Source organism: Chiloscyllium plagiosum, unplaced genomic scaffold (genome assembly GCF_037043375.1).
Source record: "Chiloscyllium plagiosum isolate Xiang-an unplaced genomic scaffold, Cpla_swu_hap1 HiC_scaffold_6, whole genome shotgun sequence".
NCBI classification, from domain to species: domain Eukaryota; kingdom Metazoa; phylum Chordata; class Chondrichthyes; order Orectolobiformes; family Hemiscylliidae; genus Chiloscyllium; species Chiloscyllium plagiosum.
Genome location: NW_028270144.1, coordinates 104128469 through 104140591, shown reverse-complemented (window position 1 = coordinate 104140591; position 12123 = coordinate 104128469). Strand labels below are relative to the sequence as shown.

The 12123-nt window shown below is 42.5% G+C and overlaps 1 protein-coding gene across 1 annotated transcript in view; it reads right to left on the bottom strand.

Moving 5' to 3' along the window:
- The window catches only part of gpr143 (G protein-coupled receptor 143), a 93540-nt gene that overhangs the window by 31576 nt on the left and 49841 nt on the right, over nt 1-12123 (bottom strand). The window contains exon 8 of the mRNA XM_087988312.1: nt 1909-2161. Within this exon, the coding sequence (XP_087844438.1) occupies nt 1909-2161 (253 nt within the window). The remainder of the gene's footprint in view (nt 1-1908; nt 2162-12123) is intronic.

The following is a 12123-nucleotide window of genomic DNA, read 5'->3' as shown; positions in this document are numbered from 1 at the left end:
CACTGGCTGATGGGACTATAGCGTGTTGTAGCTGCAAAGGGAATTTGACTTATGTGGACTGTTTATGCAGAAATAATGCTTGGAACTGGAAAATGGAATCTTAACAGATACTGCCTGACCTACTGAAGAGAGAGGAGATGGTTAACATTAAATGTCAATTTTGATGAAGGGTCATTGACCTGAAACATTAGTTCTGTTTTTCTCTGTCTTTCTCTAGGGGTTACAACAATAGTTTCTGTTTTCAGATTACCATCATCTACAGAAAATAAGTTTGTGTAGAACACTCATTTCTATTCGAGTCTGATCCATTCAGATCAATTTATAAGGGGATATTGCTTCATTAAAAATGCATTATATAAAAGTGTTACTGATTGTTACTTCCAGTTCCAAAACATTATATTTCTGCATATACTGTCAATATAATTCAGGCTTCTCTTGCAGCCACAACATGCTTTACTCACTTCAGTTAAATTTTCAAAAGTACTGGTAATTGAAACATTATTTAAAGTGGTTAGGGGTTAACACCTGACTTGGTCCAAGTTACTGACCATTCCTTGATTTGAACTCAGTCAATTCCTGTCATTTGAGTTAATGATATTCTACAATATGCAGCATCAAATATGTTATAAAAATGAGAAACAACTTTTTTTTTATATAGCACCTTTAACATAGTAAAATTTCTCAAAGCACTTCACTGCAGTTTTATTAAATCAAATTTGACACCAAGTCATGTAAGGAAATGTTAGGGAAGATGACCCAAGGCTTAGTCAAAGAGGTAGTTCAAATGGGCGGTGCAATGCGATGGCACAGTGGTTAGCACTGCTGCCTCAGTGCTGGGACCTGGGTTTGATTCCAGCCTCGGGGTGTGGAGTTTGCACATTCTCTCCATGTGCTCTGGTTTCCTCCTTGGCTGTACTAAATTGCCCACAGAGACCAGGGATGGTCAGGCTAGGTGGATTAACCTGGGGAAATGCAAGGTTACAGGGATAGGGTAGGAGGGTGGGTCTGGATAGGATGGTCTTTGGAGAGTTTGTGTAGACGCGATGGGCAGAATGGCCTGTTCCAAACTGTAAAGGAGTCTATGATTCTGGGTAGGTTTTAGGAAGCATCTTAAAAAAAGGGAGGGAAGTGAGGAATGTGCAAGAGAGAGCTCAGAGTTGAAAGGATGGTCTCCAATAGAGGAACAATTCTAACTAAGGTTCTCAAGCTGGAAGTGGAAGAGACCTGCACTTTCCAAGGGGGGGGGGGGCAGTACAGGGAGCTGGAAGGAACAGCCAGGCCCTATCCTGGAAGAAAAAGAGAAAAACAAATGACCCAAAAAAATGAATGAAATAAAAATCAATGAACAAACAAAAGAAAACAAGGAGAAAGAAATGCCAGCAATGTGAGAACAGCCAGGTAAACCATTGGTCTGATGTGGACTGAGGGATAAAATACTGGTCAGGACACCTGGGATAACTTCCTCGCAAGACACTGATTAAAGGAAAATGCTAAAAATGATCCATAAATCATGAAGTAGTTCTAGATAGGGCAGAGATTGGATTTAAAAATGCAGGGATAGGAGGAGAAAAGAAAAATTAGGGATATAAGGAGTTCTGCGGTTTTAAACAATGCTGGAAATCAACGGGCTTGAAGGGAAGATTGTGCGAAACATCAACGTCAACCCAATTGTAGAGCTGGGTCATGCAGAGATTTGCACTTCCATCAGACCATCTGCTGGTTGACCACAGAGCAATGTTGACAAGGCATCCCCCCCCCTTCTTTAACAGCGAGGGACTTTCACGGTGATTAAGAAGAATGTTTAGCAGCAGAAGTCACAGAATGGTTGTGGCTACTTTGAGAAAGCCAGTTACAGCCCCTGATAGACGGGGGAATTTGATGCAAAGAAACCATTTGCTTTCCCATTACCTTCAGAGAGGGCACAAAGCTCATCATTACTGTCGTGACTATTTTCAGTCATCATCTTTTCACATTCTTGTAGGTAATCGTGGTAATTCAGTGACGCTGCCACAGGGTTTTCATACTCATTCTCAGCTGAAGCAGAGGCCGTTGGTAATTCCCACTGAATCTTGTTCTTTTGAAACCTGAAATCAAAGTCCCATCCAGTCCAGCCATAAAATGCCAACGTGCTGAGAAAGCCTTGCATTGGATTCAGGATACTCTGCAAACGAAAAGCAAAAAAAAAAACAAACAGAAAACCGGATTATTATCTGAATGGAAATAGATTGGGAAAGGGGGAGCAGCGAGACCAGGAGTGTCCTTGTGTATGCATGCAGCTGCAGAAGATGGAGAGAGGGCAGCAAATAGTGCCCCTTCATTCCAAGACGGTTCGAATAAGGAGCAGGGAATATCTTACTGCAGTTATATAAAGGGCTTGAGTGAGACTACATCTGGAGTGTAGTGTGGAGTTCTGGTCTCCTTATCGGAGGGAGGATGTCCTGGCTACGGACGGAGTGCAACCAAAGGTTTACAAGAATGATTTCTGGGAATGATTGGACTGATGTATAAAGAGACACTGGGTTGGTTAGCCATTGGAGTTCAGAAGGATGAGGGGGCTCTCATTGAAACATATAAAATTCTAACAGGGTAAATGCAGGGCATCCAGTACCAGGAGTTAGAGGATACAAAGTAGGCCATTTAGGACTGAGATGAGGAGAAAATCTTTCACCCAGAGAATGATGAGATTGTGAAATACTCAACTATAAACAGCAATTGAGGCCAAAACACAATGTTTTCAACGAGTTAGTTCTTAGGACTAAAGGCATCAGAGGTTATGGGGAGAAAGGGGAAAAAGGGTAAATATGATCATCCACTCTGTAATGTACAGCAGATTCTTATTTTCTATGTTTTTCTCTGACAAATGGGATTATGTTTACAGATATACAATGAACATTATCATGTAGAATAGTGAAGTACCATTTAATCTTCAGACAAGTACAGCCTCTATTCTGAATACAAACAACATTTGAAAGGTTTCATTTTCCCGATGTGGAGATTGTTGAAAGATGATAGAATTAATCCACCTTTAAACTCATTTCTTGGATGTTGAAACTGGCCACTGTAAATTTAGTTCCATCCACATGAATCTTCTGAATTTACAGTGACTGATCAAGATAAGCCCCACAAACCCATCCATTAACTCCATTTATACTTCCCACTGCCCCAAGAAAGCAACCAATATAATCAAAGACCCCTCCCACCCTAGGTATATCCTTTTCCACAGGCAGAAAATATAAAAGGTTTAAACACAGATACAAAAAGATTCAAGAACAACTTCTTCCCTATTATTAGAGTTTTGAACAGACCTCTTAAATGTTAATTCTGCTGTCTCTCTCTCTGCAGTTGTAACACTGTATTCTGCACTCTGTCCTGATGCACACCATGTGGTACGATCTGCCTGTTTAGCAGGCAAAACAATACTTTCACTGTATCTCCATACACGTGACAACAATAAAGCAATCAATAAGCAACCAATTGGAAAGATTGCCTCAGGAATTCAAAATTAAAATTGTAAAAACGCAGATGAGACACAATCCCAGCCTCTTCCATTCTGCTGGGCCCACATTGACAATCTGCTTCAGACAAGGTGGTCCCGACTTCTAGATCAACCTTCAAGCAGACCTGTTGATAATGAACAAATTGCATTGACCCCGTATGAGAAAACCAGAGGTCAGATAAGCCTTCATTTCAAATAAGAAAGAAACTCACCTCGAGGAAGGACCAGAGCAATTTTCTATAGGATTTCAATCATCATGCTTTTCAAGTGCTTAAATCGGGGCAAGGACAGGTTTGCTATACATGGACTGTTAGACTGATGGAATTTCTGCCACTTCTCTGACACTCAGTCAATTCCTCCTGTTGTGACATCAAACCATCCATAGTGAGAGTCCAAATTCCCAATTCCCTCACTTTGTGGCTCCCTGTAAACATCCTAGAGTCCTGAATACCTTCATTTAAATGTGCTACTGCAATGTTATGAAGTTGGTAGAAACTATTTCTTTCTGTTTATTAAAAAAAAAGAGGATAAATCTGAAATTGCAGTTCTTTACTGAAAGAATGAAGCCATAAATGTTCATCGCTTGTAACAGATGAGTTATTACTATCCAAGAGTCAAACAAAGCAAACATTAAATACCACCCTGGAATAATCACCTGGATTGTACAATCCAAAATTAACAAAAGTTGAACATGCAATTTGTGGCTGACTCTAAGCTATGAATTATATAACAGTGGTAGAGTCATTCCAGCTGGCTGCACTGGAAAGCAGCTTCACAAAGATGGCTGTCAAAGAGACACATTAGATTGTGCGAAACAGCTCAGACGCACTCACTGCTCTATGGAATACTCCTCGGCACAATCACCAGCAGAAGCATCAATTACTGGAGAACAGTCAACTCAGTAAAAGTCACTCTTTGGTCCTTCCATAACCAGTTTTCCAATGCAAAGAGTGCCCTGCGTTCAAAGAGACTGACATATTCCCAAATCCAGGATTATGAACTGAGTGACGCACTAAAGTTTGTTGCTACCGTCACAAAGACTCATTGTGTAAGATCCTCCTACCATAGGGAACAGAGGGGCTGGAACTGACTGAATAGGGGAGTGGTCTCAAGGGGCTGAATGGCCTACTCCATTGCTCTGGACAATGATAATTAGTCATTTTCATCAGCTTCACCTCTACCAGGATATCCAAATCTATAAAAAATTCAGCATTCCTATGTGCTTTGTTTAGTTGCATGGTCCAAAGATTGAGACATTTAGAAAAACTGATTTATGAGAAAAACAGTGAAGTTAATGGAGTAAGCCATATATTGCAATTTCCTCAGCTGTGTTGTCCTTTGATTTACTGAAGTGTTAAGCTCAAACTGTTTCTTTAAAGCATGGCAATCCAATTTCCATACCCTCTAGCAGACTGCTTGCTACACGTTACACAAGTTCACTACCCTAGTGGGGACAATAATTACTTTTGTTGACAACTTGCGGACACAAGTTATTTTTCATTAGTGTTTAGAACAAATTAACTAAAGGTTTTGAAAGACAGGATGGTTCGAGATACATCAAAATTCGAAAGGGGCATATTGTATTGCATACCTCTAACAGCACCCAAGGAAAATTTACACAGTAAATCTTACTGAAGGTATATAGCAGTTTAGATTAGATTAGATTACTTACAGTGTGGAAACAGGCCCTTCAGCCCAACAAGTCCACGCCGACCCGCCGAAGAACAATCCACCCAGACCCATTCCCCTACATTTACCCCTTCACCTAACACTACGGGCAATTTAGCACAGCCAATTCACCTGCACATTTTTGGACTGTGGGAGGAAACCGGAGCACCCAGAGGAAACCCACGCAAACACGGGGAGAATGTGCAAACTCCAGAGACAGTTGCCTGAGGCGGGAATTGAACCTAGGTCTCTGGCACTGTGAGGCAACAGTGCTAACCACTGTGCCACCATGCCGCCCACTGCCACCATGCCACCCACAGAAGGTAAGCAGACAGGCCAGGACACACAGTGTAATATCATTTAACATATTCCACTGAATATTGCTCCAGTCTTTCACTACAATTGCAAGTGCAGATCTGGGAACTCCTGCTGAACTGTCATTCTAAAGCACCAGATATTTCCAAAAAAAAAAGCAACACCTTCAGCAAGCTGAACTACAGTTCGTCTGGTTCTTGAATGCAGCCAAAGATGGCACAAGTCTACCCCCTAGTGTCTGCTGGATGTAAACACTTCAGTGGAAAACCCAGCTGAGACGATAACAATTTCAGTGAAAAGTTTAGATTAGATTAGATTACATTACATTACAGCGTGGAAACAGGCCCTTCGGCCCAACAAGTCCACACCGACCCGCCGAAGCGCAATCCACCCATGCCCCTACATTTATCCCTTACCTAACACTACGGGCAATTTAGCATGGCCAATTCACCTAACCTGCACATCTTTGGACTGTGGGAGGAAACCGGAGCACCCGGAGGAAACCCACACAGACACGGGGAGAACGTGCAAACTCCACACAGTCAGTCGCCTGAGGTGGGAATTGAACCCGGGTCTCAGGCGCTGTGAGGCAGCAGTGCTAACCACTGTGCCACCATGCCGCCCATAAGTTGTTGTCTGCCCTCCTGCTGGAGATCAAGATTTTATGTTACATATAAATAATGTGATACCCCTAGATACTTGATTGCTTAAATTTTACATTAAAGACAGAAAAAAATTAAAAGATCAACATTTTTAAAAACGTTTCTTAAATATGCAATATTTAATAACACAAGTTTTAGGATCAGCAGCGAACCACTTGTTCCCTCTACCATTTGATAAGATCATAGCTAATTTGATTATGCATTCAATCCACTTATTTTCCTTTATGAATCGAATAAAGACCCTTCATTTTTAAACTAGAAGCTAACCTGCAGCAAGTAATTAGGGAGCAAATGGTATGTTGGCCTTTATCACCAGAGGATGAGAGTGCTGGAGCAAAATTTTTTGCTTCAATTGTACAGAAGCTCCGGGAGACCACACCAGGGGGGTTGTGTGCATCCTTGGTGCCCCTTACTGAAGGAAGGGTGCACAGAGAGTGCAGCAGGCACTTAGAACCAGGGGCACAGTCTTCGAATATGGGTCAACCCCTTTACAACTGAAACGAGAGAATATTCTTCACTCAGATTGAGGTGAATCTTTAGAATTCTCCACCCTAGACAGCTGTGGAAGCTCAGTCATTCATTACATTCAAGGCAGAGATTTTTAATGTACAGAGATCTACATGACATAAATCGGGATATAGGGATGATACAGGAATGATTATCTAACTCAATGCCACGAACTCAAGGTGTTGCATCACCTGCTCATGCACCTATCTTCTTTCCTGTGATGTGAAGACTGAACAGCAAACAATTTGGATTTTCACGCAAGGTATTTTTCACTCTATTCATTGTGCTGTTCTATTTATGCCTTAATTACAGCAAGTTACTGACTGCAACATTGCGCTCTGTAGCACCGCCCCATCCCTCCCAGTACTACAGTAGCCTGGAGGCAGCCAGTCTGCTACCAACAACCTGTAGTCGAGAATGTAGCTTATTTTTCTGATCAGCCTGTTCAGAGATGGTATTACACACCTCTGAAGCAGGTGGGACTTGAACCCAGGTGTCTCTTGGTGCTACAAAATGGCCTGTATAAACAAAACTAGACTAAGTGGATTGAAGTGGTTGCAATTTCTACTATTGATACTTTAAAGCGTCTGGATGATTGGCATTTTCATTGCCTAGTATTAAAAATGTGTTTGCCCAAAATGGAAAGGATGTGGGCTTGAAAGGGTTAATACTGAGCAGTGCCATGATGTCTTGCTCAGAGGACACCTCCAGCTTTCAAAAGGAGTGGAGCCTAACATCTACTCCTCTGCAAAGTCTCTATAACCACAAATATGACCTGTAACTACTTTTTAAAACATAATTAACAAGCCTCGTTAATAAAAATGCCAGCACAGTAGGTAGTGTTTGGGTTCGTAGGACCTCATCTGTTCCAGGCTGGAGGCATCCTTTTCTCATTTATTTTTTATCTTCTTATCCTTTTCTTTCTTCACCTTTGAGGCCAGAGTGGTGTCAGCAGGGGTGGTGGCTGCAGCGTCAGCAGCGTGGGTCAGGACTCCTGGCAGCAGTAGACCTGGGGCCGGGACCCCTTGGAGGGGCGGGGCGGTAGGCCCGGAGCCGGGACCCCTGGTGGTGTCAGATGGTAGCAGAGCCAGGATCTCCTGGGGCATTAGCATTGTCATTGCGGTTCCAGGAGCAGGATTTCTTGAGAACTGGAACACCTTGCAGAGACTTTATAGAAGTCCTGAAACCATGCTGGAAACATCAATTTGATCAGCAACTGAACTCTTATTTAAGCAATTTCCTATTATAGCTCAAAATGGCACCAGATTGTGATGACAAAATAATTTTCAACGTATCTTCAAGATATACATGACAATAAATCATTAATTATAAAAGAGACTTCTCTAGCTTGACCAGTAAGCAGTTTTGTCTACCAACTTAGACCAAGCCCGACTCTGCAGTTTTCTACTCTTAGAGGATGGTGGCAGGAACTTCATTATGAGCAGCAGCTCATACAGCACAGTGAGCTGACACAGCCATATAATGTGGGACTCAGTTCACTCAGTTGGCTGGATAGCCAGTTTGTGAAACAGTGATGTCACAGCTGGCTGAAGTCACCACCAAGATCTAGCCTGTTGACCTTGCCCCTAGTCTGAGGCATGGTGACCCTCATGTTAAAATCACCCACCAGATGTCTTTCTCAAATGAGGGGGCAACCTATCATCTTCTGTGACTAGGGTGACTATCTTATGCAACAACGTGGTAGGGAGTGGAGTGGATTTGATTTGACTGCTCACCCCACAACCCTTGGTGTGAAATCTTCAGACACCACTTGTAGTCAGTGCGGGGCTTATCAAGGAGGAGTACATCAGTGAATGGTGAAAGTTTTTCAGACCTAGTAATCGATGCATTGTATCAGGAGAGCTAGCATTTCCTGGGGATGGAGAATTCGCAAATCCAAAGCACAGACAGACCACATTGCCAGACAGTGATCTGTGGGAGCTGTCCCAAATTGGACTCCAGTGGTGAGAGAACAGACATTGAAGCAAAGCTTAAAATCTCTGCTGGAGTAATTTAAAGTGATTCATTATCTAGGCTGGAAAGGCAAGAATTTTAAAAATGTACTTGTTGCTGCGATAGTGAATGGGCACCACGAGGCATGACTACAGAAAGGAATTAAAAGGCCACAAAAGAACCATTGATCCGAAGTTACAGATCAGGCATACATCATGAAGAGAGTAATTAAAACAATAATGTGGACAAAGAATTTGGAAGGTTTTGCACACAGCCTAGAAAAGGCAAGAGATCCTCCATAAAAGCTATGATAAAGGCAGGAACAAAAGCATTTTAGCTGTCCAGAGCAGGAATCATTCAGTAAAACCAGAATTAAAGTGGGAATAATTTATTAAAGCGGGAATAATTTATTAAAGCGGGAATAATTTATTAAAGCTGCAAAAAGGATGACTCATGCAGTGATTATACAGCAAATTGCAAAACCCTTAAGTGTTAACATACAGAGGGATCTATGGGTACATGTTCACCGTTCCCTAGAAGGGGCAATAAAAATAGACAAGATAGTTAAAAAAGCATAAGGCTTGCTTGCCTTTATCGGGCAGGAGATTTTATATAAAAATTGTGAAGTCATGTTGTAGCTGTCTAGATCCTTAGTTAGGCTACACTTGGAACGGTGCGTACAGTTCTGGTCACCACACTGCCAGAAGGATGTGGAGGTTTTGGAGAGGGTACAGAAATGGTTTATCAAGATGTTGCTTAGTTTGGACAGTACTAGCTTGGAGGAGATTAGACAAATTTGGTTTGTTTTCACTTGAATGTCACAGAATGAGGGGCGACCTGATAGAATTTTGCAAAACAATGAGAAGCATGGGTAGTTGGAGTCTTTATCCCAGGGTAGAAATGTTAGTTATCAGGGGGTCATGGTTTAAAGTAAACAGGAAAGTTTGGATGTGGGAGACAATTTTTTTTTTTAAAAAAAAAAAGAGGGTGGCAAACATCTGGCAATATGCTACCAGAGGTGGAGGAGGAGCTGGATACAATAACAATGTTTAAGAAGCATCTTGATAGATATATGAATAGGTGGGAAATAGAGGGATATGGACAGCATCGTGACAAAAGGTTTTGAGTTTAGAAAGGCACAGTCTTGGTGGGCCAAAGGGTCTGTTCCTGTGCTGTACTGTTCTTTGCTTTTTCAATTGTAATAAGTTGCTACGTAGCTAGACCTTGTTAATTACAAAGTGACCATTCTGGTTTGACCAGAAATTAGATTTCCTCTGGCATATTAGAGCATGCAGGCACTGTAGTTTCCTACACTTAAAGACAATGGTAGCAGCAAACATCATCATGAGGAACAGCTATACAGCAGAGTCAGTTAGCATGCCTTTACAATAATCAAATAAATAATGTAATGAATGAATGACCCGTTTTGGCACTTACTATTGTCACTATGGACCTTATTACTAATGGCTTTTATTGCATCCTTTAAAAGCTGTCCTGACTCAATGACCAATACAAATGTGCCTCTCTCTGCAATGGATGGGAAGGGTTTAGAGGGATGTGGGCTAAATGCTGGCAAATGGGACTAGATCAATTTAGGATATCTAGTCGGCATGGATGAGTTGGATCAAAGTGTCTGTTTCTGTGCTGTACATCTCTACGACTCTATGACTCCAAGTGATCAGGTTGAGAGTGCCGAATGTGGGCTCACAACCCAAGTTAGCTACATCCTTAAAATGCATTCCTGAAAGGCGGAATCAAGCTCAAGCTCAGCAATCTTTAAGGATTCCCGAGCCATCCTGACTCGGACAATCTCGCTCCATGATTATATACTACACCAAGTTCTCAGCAGTCTTCCACGTTTTTCTGACAATCTGTACAGTAAGGTCAGCCACCTGTTAAAATTGGCATCTCACTTTTAATAAACTTTAACCTGGGCTGAGTCCATGGCAACCCAGGTCACTTGACCTGTCTCCAAGCAGATTTTGTAGGAGGTCAAAGTTCTGTCTCCAAAAGCATTCCATTTAACTTCAAGTAGACACATCATAAAACCAAACAGTCATGACAGTACCCTGAACCTCACCCGATGAAGTCCTTATCAGAGTACTCTGAGGCACTATGTCAGTCACCTTGCTCTCCAGGAAACAAAAATACACATTTTCTTTTTCCACCAGCCTTGCTGCTGCTTATTCGGGTGGAGTAGCTCACTCCATGCTGATCTCACCTCTATACCAACCTCTCAATCATACACAGTGCCATCATCTAAACTGATTAGATCTAAAGCCAATGCCCCTTCATCAAACCTGTTCTTGCTCTCCATTATCACACTGATCAGACAACAGTCCTTGGGTATCTGAAAACAAATGTAGAAGGAGAGAGGTGAGGAAAGGGGGAGGTGGAAAGCAGGAGGTCCATTGTCAAACTACCTGTAACTTTATGACCATTGCAGGTTTGAGAAGGTGCATACACCACACGTGTGGTGCTGTGGAAAAGATGTCGGTGATGCGATGGCCTCAGGCACTGCTGCAATCAATAGTTCAGAGAAACCCTTCCTCAACAGAGGCTGAGGATAAGGCAGCATTCCTATCCCCAACCAATCCTCCTGTGCTAAAAGTGAGGAGGTAACAGTGTGTGAAAGGGTTGCCATGTATTTAGGGATGCACTTTACAGAGCTAAATAGATGGAGGTGAGTGCAAGCCAAAATGTTGATGAGGTTGTATCAGGTGTAACTGCAAGGCGGTGGGGAAGATTAAGAGTGTTAGAAACAAGTCCGAAGTAGGTAAGTAATGTCGAGTTGAGCTGTGTGGTGGTACAACAGGTCAGTGATGGAACTTGAAGATGCATTCAAATGACTCTGACCATTTGAAAGGAGGTCATTGAGCTTTACGGACGCACTGTAGACAGGTTCTTTTGGGATCACACACAGACAGTGTATATGCTACACCACATGCATCCAATCCCTTCACAGCATATGCTTAGAGGCCTGCAAAGAAATAATGTCTCTCTCCCACTTGCCCCCTTCCCTGGGTAAAGCTTCAGGATTGCCACTGGAGAACCGGGGAACCTGCCCTCTGGCCTGACTCAATTGCTCCTCCTCCATCCTTCCTTCTGAGCAATGCCCAGATATTCAGTTACAATGTGTGCTGTGCACAAAGCAACCTCCCATTATAAGAAGAAGTTCAGACAGGCTTTCAGGGTTCAGGCAGGTTCAGAAGTGCAAGCAGGTTACGATTAGTGTTAGGTTTATAGACGCCTGCCTGTGTCCAGTGTGTTAGTTAGCACCAACGTTATCATTGCACTGCACACCTGAATCCTGGACAGAAGCTCACAGCTTGAGAGGCTGAAACACTCCCTGGATCACCTCGATCAATGGCAGGACCTTTGCATATTATAATCACAGTGTTTGTAAACAGCAGTATTGCATTGTAGCCCATGACATTGGATAGCTAGAACAGTGGACTGAAGGGGATATGCAGGGTAATTTTCACGCAGTCTGCTCCTACTCCCTCAGGCAGGAAAACCCTT